General features: G+C 38.4%; 1 protein-coding gene across 3 annotated transcripts in view; it reads left to right on the forward strand.

Moving 5' to 3' along the window:
- Positions 1-24,864, forward strand: part of AMN1 (antagonist of mitotic exit network 1 homolog) — an 84,470-nt gene that overhangs the window by 48,600 nt on the left and 11,006 nt on the right. For all 3 annotated transcript variants that reach the window (XM_069094858.1, XM_069094857.1, XM_069094859.1), the window contains one exon: positions 3,853-3,964. In XM_069094858.1, coding sequence (XP_068950959.1) covers positions 3,853-3,964 — 112 coding nt within the window. The remainder of the gene's footprint in view (positions 1-3,852; positions 3,965-24,864) is intronic.

Here is a 24,864-nt window from a genome sequence, read left to right on the forward strand (position 1 = left end):
TCCTACCCAGCAGAACTGAGTATAATCCTTCAGGGGAAAAAAATGAACCTTTTTTGAGATAGAGGACTTACAAGGATTCTTGATGAATAGACTAGAACTGAATAGAAAATTTGACTTTCAAATACAACACTCAAGAGAGGCATAAAAAGGTAAACAGGAAAGGGAAATTATAAGGGAGTTAAACTGTTTATATTCCTACATGGAAAGATGATATTTGTAACTCATAAGACCTTTCTCATTATTAGGGCAGTTAGAAGGAGCATATATAGACAGAGGGTACAGGTGTTAGTTGAATATGAAAGAATGATATCTGAAAAATAAAATTCATTGGTGAGAGGAATATCCTGGAGAAAGAAAAAGGTAGAGGTAGAATGGGGCAAAGAAAAACCTTTTACAATGGAGGGGAAGAGAGGGAAGGTGATGGGGAGTGAATGAATTTTACTCTTAATCAGAATTTGCTTGAAGAGGGAGTAACATACTCAATTGGGTATAGAAATCTATCTTACCCTATAGGAAAGTAGGAGGGGAAGGAGATAAGGAAAAGGGGGCATGTGATAGAAGGTAGGGTGAATTGGGGGAGGGGGGAGTCAGAAGCAAAACATTTTTGAGAAGGAACAGGGTGAAAGGAGAGAGAATAGAATCAATGGGGAGTGGAAATAGGATGGAAGGAAATAGCAATAGTAACTGAAAAAATTTTTTTAACAAGTTTCTCTAATAAAAGCCTCATTTCTCAAACACAGAGAACTGAGTCAAATCTATAAAAATAAGACCCATTCCCCAATTGACAAAATTATAAATGACAAAAGTTATGATCAGTTTTCAGATGATGTAATCAAAGCTATCTATAACCATAGGGAAAAATACTCTACCTCACTGTTGATTGGAGAAATACAAATTAAAACAACTCTGAGATACTATATCTTACCTATTAGATTGGTTAATAGGACAGAAAAGGTAAATGACAATTGTTGGAGGGGATGTGGGAAAAATGAGACATCAATGCATTGTTAGTGTAGTATGAACTGATTCCCAAACCATCCATGCATACCCTTTGACCTAGTAATACCACCCCTAGGTCTGTATCCCAAAAGAGATTAAACACTAAAAGGAAAAGGACCTATATGTACAAAAATATTTATGTCGGCCCTTTTCTGGGGGTAAAGAATTAGAAATTGAGGGGCTGCCTATCAATTGGGGAATGATTGAACAAGTTGTGGTATGTGATTGTGTCAGAATACTGTTGTAGTATAAGAAGTGATGAGCAGGATGTTCTCAGAAAAACCTGAAAAGACTTGGGTGGGCTGATGTAAAGTGAAATGTATTGTGTACAAAGTAACAGCAATATTGGACAATGACCAGCTGTGAATAACTTAGCTTTTCTTAGCAATGCAGCAATCCAAGACAACTCTGAAGGACTTATGATGAAAAATGTTCTCCTTCCCCACAGAGAGTACTGATGTTGTCTGCATACAAATTGAAACATACTTTTTTTTTACTTTATTTTTTTAGTTTCTTTTTTCTCATCTATTTTCTTTCATAACATGACTATTATGGACAGGTTTTGCATGACTGCACATGTCTAACCTATATGGAACTGCTTGACTTCTCAATGAGGGGAGGTGGGGAGGGAGGAAGGAAGAGAATTTGGAACTCAAAGTTTTAAAAATAAAAGGTAAAAATTGTTTTTACATGTAACTGGGGACAAAATACTAAAATGAAGACAAAAAAGGATAAAGTTAGCAAAAAAAATTTAATATCAGATAAAATGAGTGCTTTTATATCCGTAATAAAATGGAAAAAGAGGATTGTCCATAAAACTGCTTATCCCTGTCATGTGCAGCTTGGTTTTAAAAATATATAAATTCAGCAATCAATTTTCAAAACTATCTTTTTTGATTCCTTCTTCTATTCCTTTGTTCTTTTCTATGCATTAAAAAAACTCTTTAGTCAACCCTCTTCTTTTCCTTCATTCCTATCTGCCTTCCTTCCTTCCTTCCTTTTTTCCTCCTTCCGTCCTTTCCTCCTCTGTACCTCCTCCCTCCCTCCTTCCTTCCTTCCTTCCTTCCTTCCTTCCTTCCTTCCTTCCTTCCTTCCTTCCTTCCTTCCTTCCTTCCTTCCTTCCTTTTCTTCCTTCCCTTCCTTCCTTCCCTTCCTTCCTTCCTTCCTTCCTTCCTTCCTTCCTTCCTTCCTTCCTTTCTTCCTTTCTTCTTTCCTTCCTTCCTTCCTTCTTTCCTTCCTTCCTTCCCCTATTTCTATCCACCATTGCCTTTCTACCCTCTACTGACATTGGAAAAAAAAAGAAAAAATTATATGAAATAAGCATAATCAAGCAAAACAAATTCCCACATTGATTGTATCTGAACATATATTTCTTATTTTGTATCTCAAGTCAAGTCACTTCTTTGCCAGTAGCAGGGTATCATGCTTTCTCCTCAATCCTTTGCAATTCTTGTTGATCATTGTGTTAATCAGAGGTCTTAAGCCTTTCAAAGCTTTTCTCCGTAATCTTGTTTTTGAAGAAGTTGTTCTCCTCTTTCTGTTCATTTCACTCTGCATCAGTTCAGGTCATTTGACTTCCCTCAATTCTCTGAAACTCTTCCTTTTGACATGCCTTAGGGTATAAAATATTTCCATTATATTCGTCTACCATAATTTGTTTAGCCATTTTCTAGTCTATGAATACCCGTTTCCAGTTTTTTGTCACTACAAAAAGAGTTGCTCTAAATATATTTGTACATATGGGTCCTTTTCCTCCTTACTCTCTTTGGTGTATAAGACTGCCAGTGGTATCACTGGGTCAAAGGTTATGTACAGTTTATTGAATTTTTTGATACATTTTCCAGATCGCTCTCCACAATGACTGCACCAAATCATAGCTCCACTAACAGTACATTAGTATTTCTGTTTTCCTACATCACCCCAAATAATGGTTATTTTCATTCTTTGTCATTTTTGCTAATCTGATGATGTAATATAGTTTTGAGGGACAGCTAGGTGGCACAGTGTATAAAGTGTCGGTCCTGGAATCAGAAAGACGTGAATTTAAATCCAACCTCAGAGACACTTCCTAGTTGTGTGACCTTGTTTGCCTCAGTTTCCTTATCTGTAAAATTAAATGAAGAAGGAAATGGCAAACCACTTCAAGAAGACCCCACATAGGGTCATGAAGAGTCAAACATGACTGAAACAACTGAATAACAACAAATATGGTTTGAAATATAGTACTGCTAGGTTCCCTTCTTTCCCACATTTTTCCATTGAGATTCTTTTTGCTCCTTGGGATGAATTTCATGGTTGTTGTTGTTTTTTTAGTTCAATAAAATAATTCTTTGTTAGTTTAATTTTTATGGTGCTGAAGATGTACAACTATTCCCTTTATGGCACTTCTAGTTATCAATAACTGAATATATCTTAATCATTTTGTCTGCTTTTTTCATTTAAAAAGGTTATATATACATGAGTATATTATCTTCTTTGTGACCAATACCTATTTATGTATGGATTACTGGTAATGAAAGAGTATATAATTAGATTGTAAATTTGTGTGGTTTTAAAAACTTTTTTGAATGAAGTCAATAATGGATGTAAATACTTATTGCTGACTGCATATTTCATTGGGATTAAGTTCACTAGTCTATATGTACACACATAGGAAGAATTATCTCAAGTAACTATACTATATTTATGTTTACTTATAGTCTTAACTTTTATTAAATAAAAAAAGAAAACCAAAAAATACTACTATACCTTAGCTTTTATTAAGGAGTTTCCCCCCCCCCCCAAATTACCATATTGGATCCTACTTCATTTTACTAATTTTGTCATTGCTCTTAATGTTTTTGTTCCATATAGGAGATTCACATGGGACATTGTGTAAATCTGACTGATGGTGCTGTGGAAGCTGTTCTTACTTGCTGCCCTCAGATACACATTTTACTTTTTCATGAGTGCCCTCTGATAACAGGTTAGTTTGCTACTGTATGAATGCTTCCTTATGTTGACCTTCAGGATTGATAAGTCTCCATTTTTCAAGTTTTATAATTTTTGTCAAGTTAACATATAGTATTAGTCTGTATCCCACAAGTCTTTTACTACTCCAGTTCATCCTTCATTCATTTGTGTCCTGTGAAATAGGAATAAATGATGTTTGAAAACTTTGGTAGATCAGTTACCAGTGTAGTTCATCTATCTTATATGACCTTGGAGATTAGTCATGGATAGAACTTCACTATTCTGGCTATAGTTATTTCACTTCTGTCATATAGAGTCTCTGGATTAACTTTGTTTTGTCCTTCTACCCAGGAAGAATTTAGATTCTTGTGACTGAATATAGTGTTAGAAAATTAAAAACAAAAACGGGCATCTGGGATCACAGGCATTATTGGTTGACTGTATGATATATAACATATATATTAAAATTAAGCTGATTCAAGGCAACAGTGCCTTTATTTTGACAGTTAAATTTTATAATATTGAAGTCTCACTATCATCACCATTTAGTATCATGGGTAATCTGTGTAGGTCAGTGTCCTATCAAAGCCCTAATTGTTGGCTTTGGATTATTTGGAACAAATAAGTGTCAGTCATTAATATTTATTAAGCACCTGTTAGACTAGTGCAGCCCTTTGACTGATTCCAAACTTCACAGAACAAATCCCCTCCTTCTCTCCAGTGACTAAGAAATGTTCATTGAGTCCACCTGCAAGATTAGAAATAGTGAAACATTTCTTTGGATAACAAACCAGACATCCTTGACACAAGAATAGAACAGTGATTGACAAGAGAACTGGATTTCTAAACTTAACTCACTAAAGGCCAGCTGAATTCTGAACTAAGTTTAGAAACAAAGAACCATCCATGACTTAGACAGTTACAGAACAAAATCAATGAACTATAAATCCAATTCAGTTGCAAGTCGTGTGTATCATCTTCCTGATGTTATGGTCCTCTTTGAGAACAAAAGACAAACCACACAATCACAACTCTATCTATTATAGTAATGCCCACAATTTGAGTGTTGTTAACCTGTTAAAGTTCCATATTTACAGATGTTAGTTTCCTAATTTTGTCATGGATACTTACACAAGATAGATTTCCATGGTGACAATAGTAGAAACTGTTGCAATACCCTAAATCAGAAAGCGTAAATGTCCATGTTAATATCATTTTGCTCAATTTGTGATCAGTGTTCTTCATTTACTGTTTTTCCCCCTTTCTGATGGTCCTCATTTATGATTACAAAAATACTCCTATAAGCTCACAGTGATGTCCTTGTACTAACTAAGGTGGTCTTGGACCCACTTTATTGGCAAAATTGCTAGCCTGATTATGCTTGGAACTCTTTAACTCAGTTCCTCTTACAGATTTCAATCATGACAGTAGGAAGTCTGGGTGAGTGCCATCAGCAGTAATAGGAAAATTCAAAAGTGGGGAGGGTTCTGAGGGAAAGATAATGAGTTCAGTTTTGGACACAATGATTTTAAGATGCCTACAGAATATCAAGTTTGATATATCTAATAGGCAATTGTAGATATAACCCTGAAGGTCAGTAGAGAGAAAGTGCTTCTGTGACTATATAGAAATGAAGAGTCAGATCCACACAAAAGACCAAGAAAAACTTAGTCATCTTTTTTGTTTTTGGGAGGAAGAAGGTAGGGCAATTGGGGTTAAGTGACCTGCCTAAGGTCACATGGCTACTTTTGTGTGTGTGTGTATGCGTGCGTGCATGTGTGTGTGTGTGTGTTAAATGTATGAAGCCGGATTTGAACTCAGGTCCTCCTGACTCCAGGGCCAGTGCTCTATTCATTGCACCACCTTGCAGCCCCTAGAGTCATCTTAATTGCATCTTAATTTTCTACAATTAGGATAATAGAGCAAAAACAACTATAGAGACTATTTGTAGTTTTATTAGGTCTGGTCTTAGGGTGATACAAAAAATCCAGAGCCAGGCAATTCATGAGACAGAACATTTTTGTAAAAATGGACTATTTAGTCATTCGACAGGAGTTGTTGTTTGGGTATCTGGGATCACAGGCATTATTAGTTGACTGCATGATATATAACTTATATATTAAAATTAAGTTGATTCAAGCCAACAGCACCTACCATCTAGATAGCACTTTTGAGAAACCTAAGGGAAAAGGATCAATAAACCTATAATTCAAGTGAGGTTTACTCCATAATAAAATACAGAGCATAGTCTGTAAAATGTAATAGTAACTGGAATAGTACCTAGAAAGGTCTGTAAGTCTAGTCTTTATTTAATATTTAATTTTCCCCCAATTACACGTGAAAACAATTTTTAACATTCGTTTTTAAAACTTTTGAGTTCCAGATTCTCTTCCATCTTCCCTCCCCACTCCACCCCCCATTGAGAAGGCAAATAATTCCATATAGGTGATACATGTGGTTATGGAAAACATATCTATAATAGTCATGTTGTGAAAGAAAACATGGACAAAAAAAACTCAGGAAAAATAAAGGAAGTAAAAAAAGTATGCTTCAGTCTCTATTCGGACACCATCAGTTCTTTCTGTGGGGATGGATAGCATTTTTCAGTGTAAGTCCTTTAGAGTTGTCTTGAATTGCTGCATTGCTGAGAATTGCTAAGTCATTCACAGCTTATCATCTTACAATATTGCTATTACTTTGTACATAGTATGTTATACTTTGCATCAACTCATGCAAGTCTTTCCAGGTTTTTCTTAGAGCATCCTGCTCACCATTTCTTGTAGTACAATAGTATACCAACACAATCACATACCACTACTTGTTCAGCCATTCCCAAATTGATGGGCAACCCTTCAATTTCTAATTCTTTGCCCCCACCAAAGGGCTGCTATAAATATTTTTGTACATAGAGGTCCTTTTCCTTTTAGTTTTTTATCTCTTTTGGGATATAGACCTAGGAGTGGTATTACTAGGTCAAAGGGAATGCATGGTTTTATAGCCCTTTGCACACAGTTTCACATTGCCCTACAGAATGGTTAAATAGTTCATACTCCACCAACAGTGCATTAATGTTTCATTTTTCCCACATCCCCTCCAACATTTGTCATTTATCTTTTCTTTCCTATTAGCCAATCTAATAGGTATGATATAGTACCTCAGAATTGTTTTAATTTGCATTTCTCCTATCAATAGTGAATTAGAGTATTTTTTCATATGGCTATTGAAAGCTACTTGATTACTTCATCTGAAAACTGATCATAACTTTTGGTCATTTAGCAATTGGGGAATGGCTTTTATTTTTATAAATTTGACTCATTCTCTATATGTTTGAGAGATGAGGCCTTTATCAGAGAAACTTGTTTCAAAAACTTTTTCACAGTTACTATTACTAACTATATTTCTTTCCATCATATTCCTACCCCTGATTTATTCTATTCTCTCTCTCTTTTCACCCTGTACCTCCTCAAATGTGTTTTGCTTCTGACTCCCCTCTCCCCCACTTCACCCTCCTCTCTACCACCATTCCCTCCCCACTTTTTATTCCTTTCCCCTCCCAGCTTCCTATAGGTTAAGATAGATTTCTATACTCAAACTGAGTGTGTATGTTATTCATTTTTTGAGGCAATTCTGATAAGAGTAAGGTTCACTCACTCCCCTCACCTCCTTCCTCTGTAAAAGCTTTTTCTTGCCTCTTTTATGTGAGATAATTTACCCAATTTTGCCTCTTCTTTTTCTCTTTCTCCCAATATATTATTCTCTCTCATCACTTAATTTTTATTTTTTAGATGTCATACCTTCATATTCAAGTTATACGTATGCTCTCTGTCTATATATACTCCCTCTAGCTACCCTAATAATGAGGAAGGTCTGACGAGTTACAAATATCATCTTTCCATGTAGAAATATAAAGAGTTAAACTGTATTAACTCCCTTATAATTTCTCTTTCCTGTTTACCTTTTCATTCTTCTATTGAGTTTTGTGTCTGAATGTCAGATTTTCTATTCAGCTCTGATCATTTCAGCAAGAATGCTTGAAAGTCCTCTGTCTCATCAAATGTATATATTTTTCCCCCTGAAGAAGTGTACTCAGTTTTGCTGGGTAGGTGATTCTTGGTTGTAATTCTAGTTCCTTCGCCCTCTGGAATATCATATTTCAAGCCTTCTGATCTTTGAATGTAGAAGCTGCTAAATCTTATGTTATCCTGACTGTGGCTCCACAATACTTGACTTGTTTTTTCTAGGTACTTGCAATATTCTCTCCTTGATCTGGGAACTCTGGAATTTGGCTAAATATTCCTGGCAGTTTTCATTTTGGCATCTCCTTCAGGAGGTGGTCATTGGATTCTTTTGATTTCTGCTTTACCCTCTGGTTCTAGACTATCAGGGAAGTTTTCCTTGATAATTTCTTGAAAGATGATGTCTAGGCTCTGTTTTTGAACTTGGCTTTCAGGAAGTCCAATAATTTTAAAGTTATCTCTCTTGGATCTATTTTCCAGGTTAGTTATTTTTTCAGTGAGATATTTATTCTATTTTTTCATTCTTTTTGTTTTGTTTTTATTGTTTCCTAATTTCTCATGAAGATTAGCTTCCATTTTCTACATTCTAATTTTTAACCAGTTCTATTTATAACCAATCTATTTAACCAGTTCTGCTTTTTAAGGCATTCTTCTTCTCATTGGCTTTTTGGACCTCTTTTACCATTTGACCTAGTGAACAAAACTCCTTAAAGTATTTTCTTCAGTATTTTTTGTGGCTCCTTTACCAAGCCGTTGACTTATTTTTCATGATTTTCTTGCATCACTCTCATTTTTCTTCCCAATTTTTCTGCTACCACTCTTATTTGATTTTCAAAATACTTTCTGAGTTCTTCTATGATTTGAGATGAATTCATTTTTGTTCTTGGAGGTTTGGATATAGGAGCTTTGGCTTTGTTTTCTTCTGAGTGTGTGTTTTGATTTTCCTTGTCACCATAGTAACTTTCTGTGGTCATAATTTTTTTCTATTGTTTACTCATTTTCCCAGCCTATCACTTACCTTTTAACTCTTTGTTAAAGTAGGGCTCTGCTTCCAGGGTGGAGGGTGTACTGTCCCAAGTTTTAGGGGTTTTTGTCTAGATGTTTTCAGAGATACTTCTGGGGACCTATAAGTTTTCATTTCTTCCAAGGTGGTATGATCTAAGGAGAGGTGTGTTTACTACTCTTGTGGTCTGTGTTCTTGTCTGTGAGTGACCACAAGCATTCTTTTCTGCCCTGGAACTGTGGTCACAAGCTCTGTTAAGCTAGTGCTTCTCTTTGCCCCGGGATTTCTACTCAGGACTGTGACCTGGGTCTGAGTATGGGTAAAGCAACAGAGTCCTGCCTCTGTGCTTGCAAAAAGACTCCTGTTAAGTCCTTCTGACCAGTTGTTTTAACTCCTTACTGTGGGTGGACTGAGAACTCCAGAAGCAGCCACTGCTGCTACTGATTCAGTCACTCTGAAAGCCTGCTCCTGGTTTGCTGTGGCTGGGGACTGTGCTTGTGTGGCCTGGGCTCCTGTGTGCTCTACTCTCACCCAGGTGTGACAGACCTAAGTTTTCTTTGGTGTCTGTGGGCTGAATCGTCTGAAAATCACCACTGTTGCTGAAATGGACGCCGAAACTAAACTGAGACTGAGACTAAATGAAGCCAAATCAGAGAGCGTTTATTAGCTGGCCGGCGGCAGACTGAGGAGCCAGTCTCTGAGAGCTGCCCTGAGCCCAGAACAAGGCAGGGTATATAAACGCAAAAACCACAAGCTTATCCAATTGTACAGGGTACAGAAAAGTTGCAACAGGGGTCATATACAAAATGTCACACTTATCTGGTGCAACGGTTGGTAAAGTTCAAGATGTTCTTTGGGGCCTCCTTAGTTCTGCCCCACCCACTTGTGGTGGGCCATTTCCTTGGGGCCCTTTTACCCTTGCTTCTGTTTTATCCTCATTTTTCTGGACAGGTTACTTCATTTCCCCCTGTTTTTGGTCACATGGAGGATTCTTCCTTCGTAGTGAGGGGATTATAGGAAACTCAAAAAAGTTTGGTTGCCTCTAGGCAGGATTGAACAAAGCTCATCAGCCTATCGAGTAAACAGGGGCCTATAGTGAGGGCCACAAGTAATAACAGCACTGGTCCAGCTATGGCTGAGACAAGGGTCGTGAGCCAAGGGGACCATTCAAACATAGGCTGGTACCATGAGGAAGTGGCTCTCTGGGCCTGGTCCCACTCATCGAGCCTCTTGCGGAGGGAGGCGAGGGACTCGCGTATCACCTCAGATCGGTTAGCATAGAAACAACAAGTCTCACCTAGTGCCATACACAGGCCCCCCGTTTTAGGAACAGAAGGTCTAGGCCCCTTCGATTTTTGCAGGACTGCCTCAGCTAGGGACTCGAGGGAGATTTCAAGATGGGAAACCAGACCCTGGAGGGAGCGGAGGTCCATATTAACCTGTGCACTTAAGGCTTGGAAGTTGGCGTCATCTCCAACGGCCTCTGATCCAGCTATGCCCAGGCCTACAAGGAGGGGGACCAAGATGGGGAGACCTGTCAGGCTTGCATAAAACCATTTGCTTTCTACAGCCCCAACTGCTGAGCTAGAAGTAAAAGGGCAGGCACCACCCCCTCCCCAAACAGGGTCATTTATGACCCTTTGCATGTTCCATCCATAACCTAAAAAGTCTCAGAGATCAAAGGTAAAAATGGGACCCCATAGGTAGTCACTTTTTGAATCAGGGCCCCAAAAGGGGGAATGGAGTGTGATTTTACAAACTGGTTTTACAAATTGATATTATAAAGTTTTAAAGACTGATGTTACAAATATAGATCCCAAGCACCCCATCATTCCTGATGTTACAAATTGAGTTTACAAATTGTTTTTACAAACATCATACAAGGGGGCAGTCCCCTTCATGAGTGCAGATACAGGGATTCAAAAGAAAACAATAACAAACAATTGTCCCTTCCAAAGTCCAAAAGTCTCTTTTCACACTGTTGTCTGGCAGGGGTTACACCATCTGATGCAAGTCCTCTGGTTGTTTTCCATCCATCCATTCCAGGCTCTTTGTCTTCTGCCTTCTTTCATTCACTTCCCTACAGAAGGAACCTTAGAACAAATTTAAATTACCCGTCCTGAACCCTTATCATTCATACAAAATTAAAATTGGAGTCCTGGTCAATTGTCATGACCATACATTAAAACTAGTTCCTTATGTTTCTGCATTAATCCATTATTAATTCCTCCACCAGGAGGATGGGATTTCACTAAAGGATTCACCTTATACTAACAGTTACAACAATTAAAATATTTACTAAGTAGTCCAGAAACTATTCTTCTTTTAATATTAGCGAAATATGAGACAAGTATGATACTAACTAAATAACAGAATAATATTCCCACAAATCCTTGACCTACTTGTCCTCACATTATTACAAAGAAATAAAGGACCCTGACTTATACAGGAATACCTATGCTAAATCCTAAGCCTAATAGCTTTATCTTACAGTAACTTAAGATGTTCCAGAATCAAGTATTTAATGGATTTGTTGTATCTTCAAAACTTTTGATTATTGAAACTTGCCACCAAGAATAGGGACAAAACTGTAATGAGGAAACCATTTTCCCCAACTTCAGAATGTCAGTTCCAGGTAAAATGTATACCAGGCTGTAATCTGCATTGAGCCCTGCTCAGAGTCTGCCAGGTGTCACTGGGAGGGTTGAGTCAGGAGAATCCTACCTCAGCTCATACGCAACAGTCATTCTCCCGACCTTCCATACCCATACTTCACAGGCCTTCCATATCTATACCTCATAGGGTCTGGCATCATGGATCAGTGGTTCAGATAGCTTAGATAGCCTTTCTTAATATCCATACCTGGAGTTAGACTCAGAGGAATAGTCAGTTAACAATCCCATCAAATCTTAAATAACAAGCTCCAACAATCCGTTTAAGATATGATTATAATCTCACATTGATTAAGGAACATCTCTAAAGTGAGCCTCAAATAGCTTGTATTCATTTCTATATTTATTCTTGTTCATAAAATCAAATCTCCCATCAGGTTTATAAATTATTGCTCTAATAGATTTGTATCTACTTCCCAAGATTCCCCATCTTTCTGTAACTATGCTTAATCTGATCTCACACTAAAATTTCCGTTCTCTCAACTAAAGTGTCTCTGATTTAATCCCAACAATTAATTCAGTCAATGGCATTAATGCCCAATTACACTTTGAAATACACTGGGATCCCTATGACATATACACAGATATAACTTTTCTACAGTAACTTTATAATCCCAATCTCAGTCCATAGGATAATGATTCAATATTGCATTTGTATTCTTATTTCCTTTTCTTCTCAACTATGATTGAGCTATTAATTATAAAATCTAGTTACAAATCTTTCTGTCTTCCTAAATACTTCCTCACATCCTTCTTAACATACTTAAACCATCTGATACAAAGATATCCATACCACTATTGAGAGACAGGAGGGGCTTGGAAATCCCCATTTGTCTCCAAACCTTCTTAACATCAATTTACTCTCATTAAGTTGCAGTATACCACAAAGATTTACCAGGACTCACATACATAAGGGATTCCCTTTAATATCTTTCCCTTCACAATTTTCTGAGCTTGTCCTGGCAAGGCCAATTGTTAGAGATCCTTTTTTTTTTTCCTTTTGTACATAGACTTTGCTGCTTCTCAGTAAGTCAAGCTTATTATTTAGGAGCTTTGTAATTAAAACAAGCTCGCTTTCCCAGGCAGTTTTACAACATCATACAGTAGCAAGGGGACTGTTCTGAATGAGCAGAACTAGGCAAAATAAAGTTTTCACAGTTTTAGGTTTTAGCATTAAAACAGTAGCCCAAATAACAGTCTTATAGTTAACAGTCTTATAATTTCAAACAATCTTAACTGAAACTGAAAGTTACACAGAAGTAAAATCTTCTTGATGCTACACAACCAATCAACTTATCACTAGAAATTAATTACATTCTGGAATCTCACATAGATGGTGATTTGTGGTGATCCATAAACCTTCAAATTAACATAATTACATTCTTAGATGAAACAAGTGTAGTGGCAAGCACCCCAAGTGTCCTCAGGGTTGCTGCCAACACAGGTTCTTAGATCTGCTTTGTTAAAGGAAAGCAACTCAAAATGGGTTAACGAGCTTACTTTAATCAGTCAAACATATATTGTTTACCTCGTTCAGGGGAAAAAGGTCAGCACCCTGAACTTCAAAGTATACAGGCAGAATTATCAAGACAGAAACAGATCAGGTAGACAGCTTTCCAAACTGTCCAGCCATTACATCCATACCAAATCAACATCTGGGTTTTTCAAAGCCCTGGGGGGCTCTGGACAATGGCTTCCCAGAATCCAGATCAAATCACAGAACACTTCTCAAAGTGAGCCCCAAAACAAAGCTACACATCAGGGCTTATATAGCCTTCTCCTGGCTCAGAGAATGTAACAACCTTATTGACCCACTAGCCAATCAAAAAGTATCTACTGAAAAACAAGCCTCCTACCCCAGGCTCCAGGTGCACTTTAGCCTAGGGGCAGGGAAGATCTTTAAATTTACATTCCCATTACAACAAGCTTGAAAACTGTATCCCTATATATGTATATTTTTTTTTTTCTTGAGGTTTCTCATTTTCTCAAATAGAATTCTACAAAAATGCCTTTCCAATTCACTGTGCAGGGAATCATTCATTTCATCATTACTAATGTGAAAACTACAACTTTAAATCACTGTATATTTCCAAAATAGCCAAAAAGTTAAATGAACAATCAGCTATCACAGTAAATATCAGCAGTATTATTACTACCTGTTTGTATCCCAAATGTAACAGCTTTAAATCATTGGATATTATAACAGAAAAAAAAAATCCAATTCATATGAAATAAGCATTTTAACATAGGGTTAGCAGAACATAGCTGGTTTTACACAACGTTTTCTCCATCTTTTATTTTCAACAAAATTCAGATTGAAAACTGCTTTTTGTTATTCAATTTTTACAGTGTAAGAGGATTTTACAGTTTAGATTGTACAATTTAGAGATACCATAGTAAAACAATGACATTATGACATTAATTGCATTTCCAATTCATCACATACCAAAATTATTGATAGAAAATCAGGCTTACCAAGTGCAGAGGCTTTTCTCCTCTCCCCACAATTGCAGAGCCTGGTTGTGGACCCAGGGGTTTGAAAGGAGGGGGTTCATCTGCATTTTTAGAGGTGGGGGCTTCAGGGTACCCAGGGCTGTTGCCAGTAGGGTCCCTTGATATAGCTGCTTTGCCTCCCCCCCTCATTTCCCTTTTTTTTTTTTTCAAGTGGGGAGGGTAACTCAAATTCCCTACTACTCTTTAGCACTCATTCCTTATCTGATCTGGTGAGAGAGGCTTTAACAAAATCTGCTCAAATGTTTTTAACTGTTCTAACTTTTACTCCCATAAATTTCACTTATGTGTCCACTCTTTAGAACTTCTTTGAAGGTGAGAGCTTTGAATCTACCAGTCGAGTGAGTGGGACCTTTGTGTCCCCTTCTGTGCTGGAGAGCTCAAAGCTTCACCCCTGAGGTGTCTCTTTTACAGATCTATGTATTTTCCTAATTTGCCCCAGTGCCAAATACTATATATCTTTAGCATTGAATCAGGAGTGACACTTCAAAAATGACTAGAATGTATTCATTTGCCTTTCAGTTGTGTTCTGATACACAGAGCTTTCCTCTTTTAGATAAGGCAGGAAATAGTTAAATGTTTGTCTGCCTGCCTCTTTGATCTGAGGGGAGAAGATGCCCTCCCTTTCTTGTTGCCTTCTCCTCACTCTTTGACTTGCATTTACCATCATATAACCTAAACAAGACAATATTTGCCTCTCTTTCTCTCTCTCTCTAGCCTGCATTCAGCAGCAAGGGAAGGGAGGAGGAAGGAAAGAGATAACAGCATTCAAAAGAAATGTCCAGCAGTCCAGCTGCGGTTTAAACCTTATTCATTCACACTCAGTCACACTTGTTTCCATCCACACTTACATAAAAGGGCCCACACAGACAGACAAAGGTCGCTGCCTGGACTTGTGAAGAACCGGTCCACACATGACTTAAGATCCCTGGGGCTGAGGAATGTCTTGTCAGCAGCTGTCCCCTAGGAATTTTGGGAAGCTGCCCTCCTGGTCCCCACCCCAGTCCCGACAGGGCAAAAGAAAAGCCACAGTAGCAGTGTCCCACTGAAAGCTGTGAGGGTGAGCGGACTCAGAGTAGCGAGGGGATCTGAAGGAGATTCTTACAAACCCTCCCAGCTACAACACGATCCAAACTCCCCTCCAGGGGCCATCCTGTCCCAAAAGCTGGCCAGTCAATTTGACACAACCTAGTCAACACAGTCTTTGAGACTCGGAACCCATAGCTCCCAGCGAGGTGCTTAAAGGTTTGGAAATCCCCCAACACCTCCTGCAATGGCGTTAGGGTACCGGACTGGGACTGGCCCATGGTTCCAGGTCTTAGGAGTCTCTGCAATGAAAAATGGTTAAGGGAGGGTGGCAGGAAACAATTGACAGATAGAAAGTAGAACAGAACAACACTAAAAGCAACGAATGCAACAAGGAGGCAAGTGCAAAGTTCCCCAGGAAGCATTTCATGAGGAACTTACCAGACCAGAAACAGGCAGGCACACCTGGTGTCTTGGGGCAGGGCAGTGAGGACAGGTTAAGCTGCATCCAGCCCTGTGCTCTCATACCAGAGGAGTACTCACCAGATCAGATCGCTCTGATGAAGTTTTAGAATATCGTTTTTGGGCCGAGAATGGCTCGACAGGAGTGAGAGGCCAGTTAAAAGGATACCAGTGGCCACCCTCACAGCTCCCAGCGAGTCACTCAGGGCGAAATCGAAACAAGACTTGGTCTAAACAGATGCCGGGTGTGTGGGCAAAGGGTTCGGTCTGCACACCAGCAAGGTGGCCCTCCAGAGTCCCAATGACCCAGCTTTCACCTGGCAGGGGGGTGGAGGGGGAGTGGGGGGGGGGGCCCAAAGGCTGATTTCGGTGGGACCTCCAAGTGAAATGGACACCGAGATTAAACAGAGACCGAGACTAAATGAAGCCAAATCAGGGAGCGTTTATTAGTCGGCCGGTGTCAGACTCAGGAGCCAGTCTCTGAGAGCTGCCCCGAGCCCAGGTCAAGGCAGGGTATATAAAGGCAAAAACCACAAGTTTATCCAAGTGTACAGGGTACAGAAAAGTTCCAACAGGGGCCAGATACAAAGAGTGTCACACTTATCTGGCCCAACAGCAGGGTTGGTAAAGTTCAAGATGTTCTTTGGGGCCCCCTTAGTTCTGCCCCACCCGCTTGTGGTGGGCCATTTCCGTGGGGCCCTTTTACCCTTGCTTCTGTTTTATCCTCATTTTTCTGGACAGGTTACTTCATTGCCAGTGATTCAGTCACCACAAGTCCTGCTCCTGTTTTGCTGGGACCGAGGCTGTACTGGTAGAGCTTGTGCTGGGCTGCACTCCCTTCTTACCCTGATACAGCAGACCTTTCTTGCCAACTTCCCAAGTTGTCTTAGGTTGGAATTTTGTTTCACTCTTTTTGTGGATCCCACTACTCACAACCCTCCAATTTCTAATTCTTTGCCCCCACCAAAGGGCTGCTATAAATATTTTTGTACATAGAGGTCCTTTTCCTTTTAGTTTTTGATCTCTTTGGGGATATAGATCTAGTAGTGGTATTGCTAGATGAAAGGGTATGCATGGTTTATACCTCTTTGTGTATAGTTCCAAATTGTTATGCAGAATGGTCGAATCAGTTCATATTCCACCAACAGTGCATTAAGGTCTCATTTTTCCCACATCCCCTCCAAAATTTGTCATTTATCTTTTCTTTCCTATTAGCCAACCTAATAGGTATGAGGTAGCACCTCAGAATTGTTTTAGTTTGCATTTTTCCAATCAATAGTTAGAGTATTTTTTCATATGACTATAGATAGCTATTTCTAATTAGCAGGAGCAACTTTACCATCAGCAAACATGAAACATCTGTTATATGAGAAAGTCATATTGATTCTGATTCCATGTGTAATTGATTCTATTCTATATCACCACCAATATTTTGTATGACTACCTACAGTCACGTTCCTTTGTCTTTTAAGTTCAAGTCAGAAATTCACAATTTCAAAGTATCATTTCCCCATTAAAGCTCTTTAATTAAAAAGAAACTTGCTATCTTAAGTTTGAGGTCAGTTCCTTATAAATCACTTTTAATTGAAGGAAACCTGTTATCTGTACACCATTGGCTTCCCTTGCACAATTAGTGGAAATGCGTTATCTCTTAGGTTCAAAAGTTTAGCTTTCCTGTGAAAGGAGGAATCTGTTATCTCTGTCAAACTTTGAAAAATAAAATAGAAGCAAAGAGCTCACAGAGTTTATAAGCAGAAAGCTTTCTTTATTCCATTGGAGGAGGAAAATTAGACACATTCTGGGTCTTCTTTAGGAGGCACCAAGTCTTAGCCTTGATACATATGAACAATAAGATTGCAGTGAGGGGCAGTAGCTACAATGAGGCAAGTTTAATTCATATCAGGGCTTCATGAGCAGAACATGGTTCCCGCAGGTGCTTGTCCAAGCTTAAGAACCACCTGAGGCTAGTGTGAAACAGTTCTAGGATTTCGCTGTAGCAGAGTGCAACCAGAGGGTGAGTGCTAAGGATTGTTGTTATGCCAAGCTCAAAGCACAGCTTCCTTGCAGAGCCTTAGTTCTGAAAAACGGTGTCTCCTGTCTAAAAATAGAGGACTGGAAAGAGAGGGGTGGTCTTGGCATGGGGATACTGACATCTTCATTCCACTAACAAGCAAATAGACAATCTTTCTAGACAGCAGAATGGAAGGAGGGATGTTGTTAGCTGCAAATGTCCAGACAGTTATATTGTTTTTGCTGCCTATGTTGCTGCAGACTTTATAACCAATCATTGTTTTCCATACCTTTGATGTTTCTGACTTTGTAACCAATCATGTTTTTCCCATCTATAATGTTGCCTTCTAATTTTTGGAGGCTCCTCCTTTTGTTTATAAAAATGATCTGTTGGGGGCGGCCAGGTAGCACAGCAAGTAAGAGCACTGGCTCCAGTGTTGGGATGACCTGGGGATCGAGTCCACACTTAGCACCCACCCAGAAACACCTGGCCATGTAACCTTGAGCAAGTTACTTAACCCCAATTGCTTAGGGGCGGCAGGTGGCTCAGCGAGTAAGAGCACCAGCTCCAGTGTTGGGATGACCTGGGGATCAAATCCGGGCTCAGATACTTAGCACTACACCCAGAAATAACTGGCCGTGTAACCTTGAGCAAGTTACTTAACCCCGATTGCTTTAAAAAAAAAAAATGATCTGTTGGTGGCTAGGTGGTGCAGTGAACAGAGCACCGGCCCTCGGAGTTAGGAGGACCTGAGTTCAAACCCAGCTTCAGACACTTAACACTTACTAGCCATGTGACATTGGGCAAGTCACTTAACCCCTGCCTTCCCCCCTCCAAAAAGCAACAAAAAAATGACCTGTTGACATCACTTGAGGTCTTTTAGCTTGCTGAGGAGCTGAGACCCCTTTTATTGGTTTAGCCTTATTATGAGCCTTACCAATAAATTGATTGTGCTTAGAGCTTCATACCTTAGTCGACCTTAATTCTAGTTGATACATGTGTTACACAGTATGTTAGACGTTGGGGATACAAACTTCTAGTCTAATTGGAAACAGAAGAAGATAATGATGCAAGGTAGCATTTGCTGTCTTTCTTCCCATTCCCTCAAAATCTGGCTTTTGTATTCATTCACCGCATTAGGGAAGGTCTAATCCCAAATCCCGTGATGCCTTCACAGTGTTCATACTCCTTGATTTTCTTTTGCATTTGGCATCGTTGACCACCTGTTTTGCTGCTCCATACTCTCTCCTTCCTTGACTTCTGAGCCATTTTTCAATATTGGTTCCACACCTATTTCTCTGACTGTCTTTTTGGTCTCACCCTCTTGATGCACATGTCTCCTCAGGCTCAGTCTGTAACTCTCTAATAACTCTCCATGTTCTTTCCTTTGGTGATTTCATCCACTTTCATGGCTTCAGTTATCTCTTTGACTCCTAACTAAATTTATCCCTATCTAGAGCTCCAGTCTCTTATTACCAACTACTTGCTGTATGTTATGCCAATGCCTCAAAGTCAACATGTCCAAAATTAAATTTGTAATCTTCCCCTCTGAAACTTGTATCTCCTTCTAATTTCCCATATCTATTAATGGCATTGTTATCCTTCCAGGGCCATCTCCAGTTATCCTGATCTATATCTTACTAATGGAGCCAGATGACTCTGGCAGACAAAAGTGAGGCTGGTGACTTTGTACAGCCCTCCCTCACTTAAATCCAATTTGCTTGAAAGTTATGGCATCATCTTCCTGATGTCATGGTCCTCTTTGAGAACAAAGAATGAAAAAACCCACACATTATCCTCCCAGTCACCCAAGCCTAGTAATTTGGAGTCATATTTGATTTTCTGTCCCTCCCCCATATCTGTTCAGTTGCCAAGTTCTATTTTCCTCCATCCACAATATCTGCCTCTCCTTTTTATTCCTACAGCTACCACCTTAATTTATACCCTTATTATATCTTATGTGGACTATTGTAATATCTTTTTTCTTTTTAATTTTCTAATTAAAACTTAAAGGTCTCATAATAACAAATCTCAACTGTATTTTATTAGACCCAATAACTGACTAATTAGGGATCAAGCAATCATAAAGGAACTGCACAATTGTATATTCGACCAAATGTTGAGATGTTGTTTCTCTGAAAACATTTATATATTAAAAATATTTCCTGACTTTAAAAAACTTTAATTCTCAAATTAATACAGTGATTGTAATTAAGCACTGTTCTCCATTAGTTTCCCTAAGAGATTACAATATTTTGTTAATTATACATTATGTAATAATTATAGCAGATTCATTAAAATTATTATTCTAAAAGTCAGACCCAATATCTGTGTTTTTTTATTTAAAATATCATGTATGTTCAACATTATGTTATTTCTAATTTGACAATTGATGCAAAAATTATAAGCTATTGAGTAGCATTCAGAAATCTAGCATCAAATTACTTCATTAAGATTCATTTTATAACAATGACCTCATGATTTTTTTTAAAAAGACAGATATGTTATATTAACCTGTATCTGATTTTTTGCCCTCAAAAGTATAAAGATATGTAGAAATATAGTTAACAGCCTTCAGGTGGGGCATTGAGTGAAAAAGTAAATGATCCAAAATTATAATGAGTACCAGGAAACTAATAATTGCTTAGCAGTTCAGTGGATTCTTAAATTTAAATATACAATAAGAAAAGAAATATAAACTTAAATATTAAAACTTAAATACAAAATTTTTAAAAAGCATTGTCATGTACATAGCAGAATATGAGAAAGGATTCAGAATATATAGCAATAACTTTCCATTTCAAGAAAGCCTTTGTTATAAATACTGTGCATTTTATTCAGAGCTGTCCATCTTAACTTTCTTCTAAGTTTTCTTTTCTCTTCTGTGTGCACTTTTTACTTTGTCCTTTTTTTTTCTACTTCCTCTCTCCCCTCCCAAAAAGGCTACAGTTAAGCACAGGTGTGTGTGTGTAGCTACATATACATATATACATCTATATGTACATACATACCCATATATAAGCATATACACATAAAGAGATATATGTGTGTATACATATACTCTTATGCACACTTAGAAATCTATAATCATACCCAGATATACATATATTTTCATATGCATCTATATAACTTATAACCTCTTCCTTCATAAGCCCGAGTCTTTCCATATTTTTCTGAGTCTACCAACTCATCATTTCCTACACCACAGCAATATTCCAACCTTATGCTGTCTGGTTATTTTAAATAGTCTAAAACAATATTGATTAATATGGTTGACATATAATGTAGTTTCCCCTATTTTCCTCTTTTGATTAAATCTATTTTAGCTTTAACTTTGTCTGAGATCATGATTACTACCCCTGCTTTTTTTTCCCTAATAAATTCTACTCCTTATCTTTATATATATATATCTTATTTTCCATCCCTCCTGAATCCTCTACCTTACTTCTGCCCACTACTCAATACCTCTTATTATTTAACCTATCCAAAGATCCATCCTTCATCCTCTTATTCCTGTTATCCCCCCTTATCCTAGTCCCTCACCCTCTTATTTCTTTATAAATTTAGACGACTTTTATTCCCTTCTAAATATATCTATATCTGTTCATCTGTCTATCTATCTATCATTCTCTCTTTAACCCAGATCTGATATGAGTAGGGTTCCCTCTAAAAATCCCTCCCTTATTCTCTGCCCCCCCCATCCCCTTAGCCTTTTATTTCTTTCTGAATTTAGAAGTCTTTTATAACCTTCTGCAATGGCAAGCAAAGGAGTACTTAGCACCTTGTTTCAGTTCAGGTGTCTTTGAGCCTTATATCAAATCTTTGTTGGAAACAGAACCTGTGAAGCCCACAGTGGGAGGAACTTGCCAAAGACTGGAACAGGAAGTATATAAGAGATTGGCAGAACAGGGAGGGGCTGAAGACTGTATAAAAGCAGGAACACAAGCTGGGGCAGAGCAGAACTGAGAAGGAGAATGCTTGTGGTGGTCTGCACTCTGTTCTGTCTGTGTTGATTTGTGTTTGTTACTTTGTCAGACAGAAACATTCTGTCCATTGAATTGTGTTACTTTGTCAGGCAGAAGCCTTTTGTCTGTTGTTTGTGTTACTTTGTCAGATAGAAGGAAATCTGTTGATTAGAAGCATTCTATCTTTTGAATTGTATTACTTTGTCAGACAGATGCATCCTGTCTGTTGATTTGTGTTGATTTCACAGGCAGAAAGTGAATTGAGATGATAGTGCTGGCAATGTGTGTGAATGTTGTTGTAACTTTTTTTTTTTGCTTTTTGGAGGGCAATTGGGGTTAAATAACTTGCCCAAGATTACATGGTAGTTTTTTTTGTGTGTGGGTGTTAAGTGTCTGAGGCCAGAACCGAACTCGGGTCCTCCTGACTCCAGGCCCAGCGCTTTACTCACTGAACCACCTAGCTGCCCCCTATAACTTCTTCTAAACTTGATGTGTGTAGATATTGTTGTGGCCCTGTTAAGTTTTCTCTTCCAAGGAGACTTCAAGGGGCTTGAGGTGGACTGGTCACCATGAACTTTGAACTGGGACAGGAGCGGGAGCTGCCTACCTGTGAGTCCAGGTGATGGTTTGGTGAATTCGGACAAGAGCTGGGAGCAGGGAAGAAGAACCATGAAATTTGGGAACCAGCCTTGAGTCAAGATGAAAGGACCTTTCCTTGGGTACTTAGTGCTGACTGACAAGATCATGATTTACTGTGACCTAGGGGTGGGAGAACTTTGTACCCATTCCAATCAAGAAGAAAGAAGACTTTCTGACTGATGAGATTAAGGCATTGTGACTTAGGGGTGGGAAACCTTTGTACTTTATATCCCTTAAGGAGGATTGCTCCTTAAGGATGATTGAGTTAAGGACTTACTGAATGATATCTTTTGTTTAAAACTATGTGGCCACTTTAGTGATAAATTGTTATGTAGTTATGAATGTTGAACTTTGGTTTCTGTGAATATTTTGCTTTAGTTTACTGCTGAATAAATAGAGTTCACTATACTATGCGATCAGAATCTTAAAGCTATTCACAGCAGCAGTCCTCTGGAAAACTGTGCTTGGTTTTATACCTTCTTAGATAGATAGATAGATAGATAGATAGATAGATAGATAGATAGATAGATAGATAGATAGATAGATAGATAGATAGATAGATATAGATAGATAGATGTATTGTTCCCTTTTTAACCCATTCCCTATGAAAGTAGGATTTCAGAACTATCAGCCCTCCTCCCTTATCTAATTCCTCTGTGTCAGTTCTTCTACTCACACCTCATTTGTGTAAAATAATTATTCTTTTTACCTAAATGGTTTTTTTTTTAATCACATCATACTCAGATCTACCCCAATCTTTCTCACAAACTACCCAATTACTAACAACAATCTTAGATATACATTTTACCTTTCCTCATGTAAAAAGTCTGTCCTTGTTGAGTCCCCTTGGTCTTTGACATGTTTCTTATATTTCTCTTGGGTCTTGTATGTCAAATTTTCACTGAATTCAGGTTTTTTTGCAACAAAATCCTGGAAATCTGGCAATTCATTGAAAGTCCTTTTTTTTTCCATTCAGGATTATGCTTACCTTTTCTGGGTATGATATTTTTGGCTACATCCCAGGTTGTTTTGCTCTTCAACATATAGTGTTCCAAGATGTACATTTTTTAGTGTCACCACTGCTAGGTCTTATGTGATTCTGATTGTGGCTCCGTTATATTTAATTTTTTTCTTATTGCTCATAATATTTTCTCCTTTAGCTGGTGGTTTTGAAATTTGAATATGACACTCCTGTAGGTTTCCCTCATAGGATCTCTTTCAGGTGATGATTGGTGAATTTTTTCTGTTCCTACTTTCCCCTGTTATTCTAACACAGACCTGTACAACCTACAGCCCATGGGCTATAAGTGGCCCATGCACCCACCAAAGGATTTTGGGTGGCTTGTGAAAAATATAGATATTTTCCTCTACATTTTTCACAGGCCATCTGAAATCCTTTGGCAGTCCACAAGTGGCCCACGAGCCACAGGTTGTGCAGGCTTGTTCTAATGCTTCAGGACAATTTTCTTTAATTATTTCTTGAATTATTGCATCAAAATTCTTTTTTTATATTAGCTTTCAGTTAGTTCATTTATTCTGCTAATTCTTTCTTCTTGATCTATTCTCTACATCAGTTGTTTTTCTTTTTCCTTTTTTCCTTAATTTTTAATTTATTTATTTTGCTTTTTTGGAGGGGGGAAGGTAGGGCAATTGGGGTTAAGTGACTTGCCCAAGATCACATAGCTAGGTTTTGTGTGTGTGTGTGTGTGTGTGTCAAGTGTCTGAGGTGGGATCCGAACCCAGGTCCTCCTGACTCCAGGGCCAGCATTTTACTCACAGTGCCACCTAGCCGCCCCAGTTGCTTTTCTTAAGAAATGTTTCATATTCTCTATTTGTTTATTCTTTATGTTTTGTTTTATTATTTCTTGGTATATTATAACTTCCCTAGTTTAACCTTGTCCACTTCTGATTTTCAAAGAGTCATTTTCTTATGATTGTGGATCTCTTTTTTCAGGTGATTGACTTTCTTTTCATAATCTTGTTTTTCTCAGGTTGTTCTTTTTTAAAAAATCTTTCCTCAGTCTCTCTCATTTAATTTTCAAAGTCTTTTTTAGGTTCTTTGATGAATTCTTTTTCAAGCAAGTGACTATTTGACATTACTCTTTGGGGCAAGAGAGTCAGTTTTTGCTTCAGTATCCTCCTCTGAAGACAGACCTTGGTCTTCTCTATTCCCATAGTAACTTTCTTTGGTTAGGTTCTTTCTTCTTTGCCTGCTCATTTTTTTGTAGTAGCTTATTATTGTAATCACCTCTAGTCCTAGAGTATAGAGAAGGATGTCTCTGGGCTTAGATCCTCCTTCAGTTCTCCTCTCTGTCCTGGATCAAAATAAAGAACTCCACTCTCCTATAGAGTGTCCACAGTTAGCAGTCCCAATACTTCTGCAGTTACCTGGCCTGTGCTGGTTCCTTCTTGGCCAACCAGGCCTAGTGTCCCTTATCAGCAGAGGTTCCTCAGTCTTCCCCTAACTCCCCAGCCTTCTGGGAGGTGAAAATTCCTGTGGCTGTGGCCCAAGGCTGCCTCCCAACCCAGATAGCTCCACGGCTTGCTGTTTCAGTGAAACTAGCCTGGGGGTATTTACACTTCACCTGAGTCCTGGGATTTTTATTCA

This window comes from Petaurus breviceps, unplaced genomic scaffold (assembly GCF_028583685.1).
Source record: "Petaurus breviceps papuanus isolate PSGF00001 unplaced genomic scaffold, PetGlider_PUasm1.0 221, whole genome shotgun sequence".
Lineage (NCBI taxonomy): Eukaryota > Metazoa > Chordata > Mammalia > Diprotodontia > Petauridae > Petaurus > Petaurus breviceps.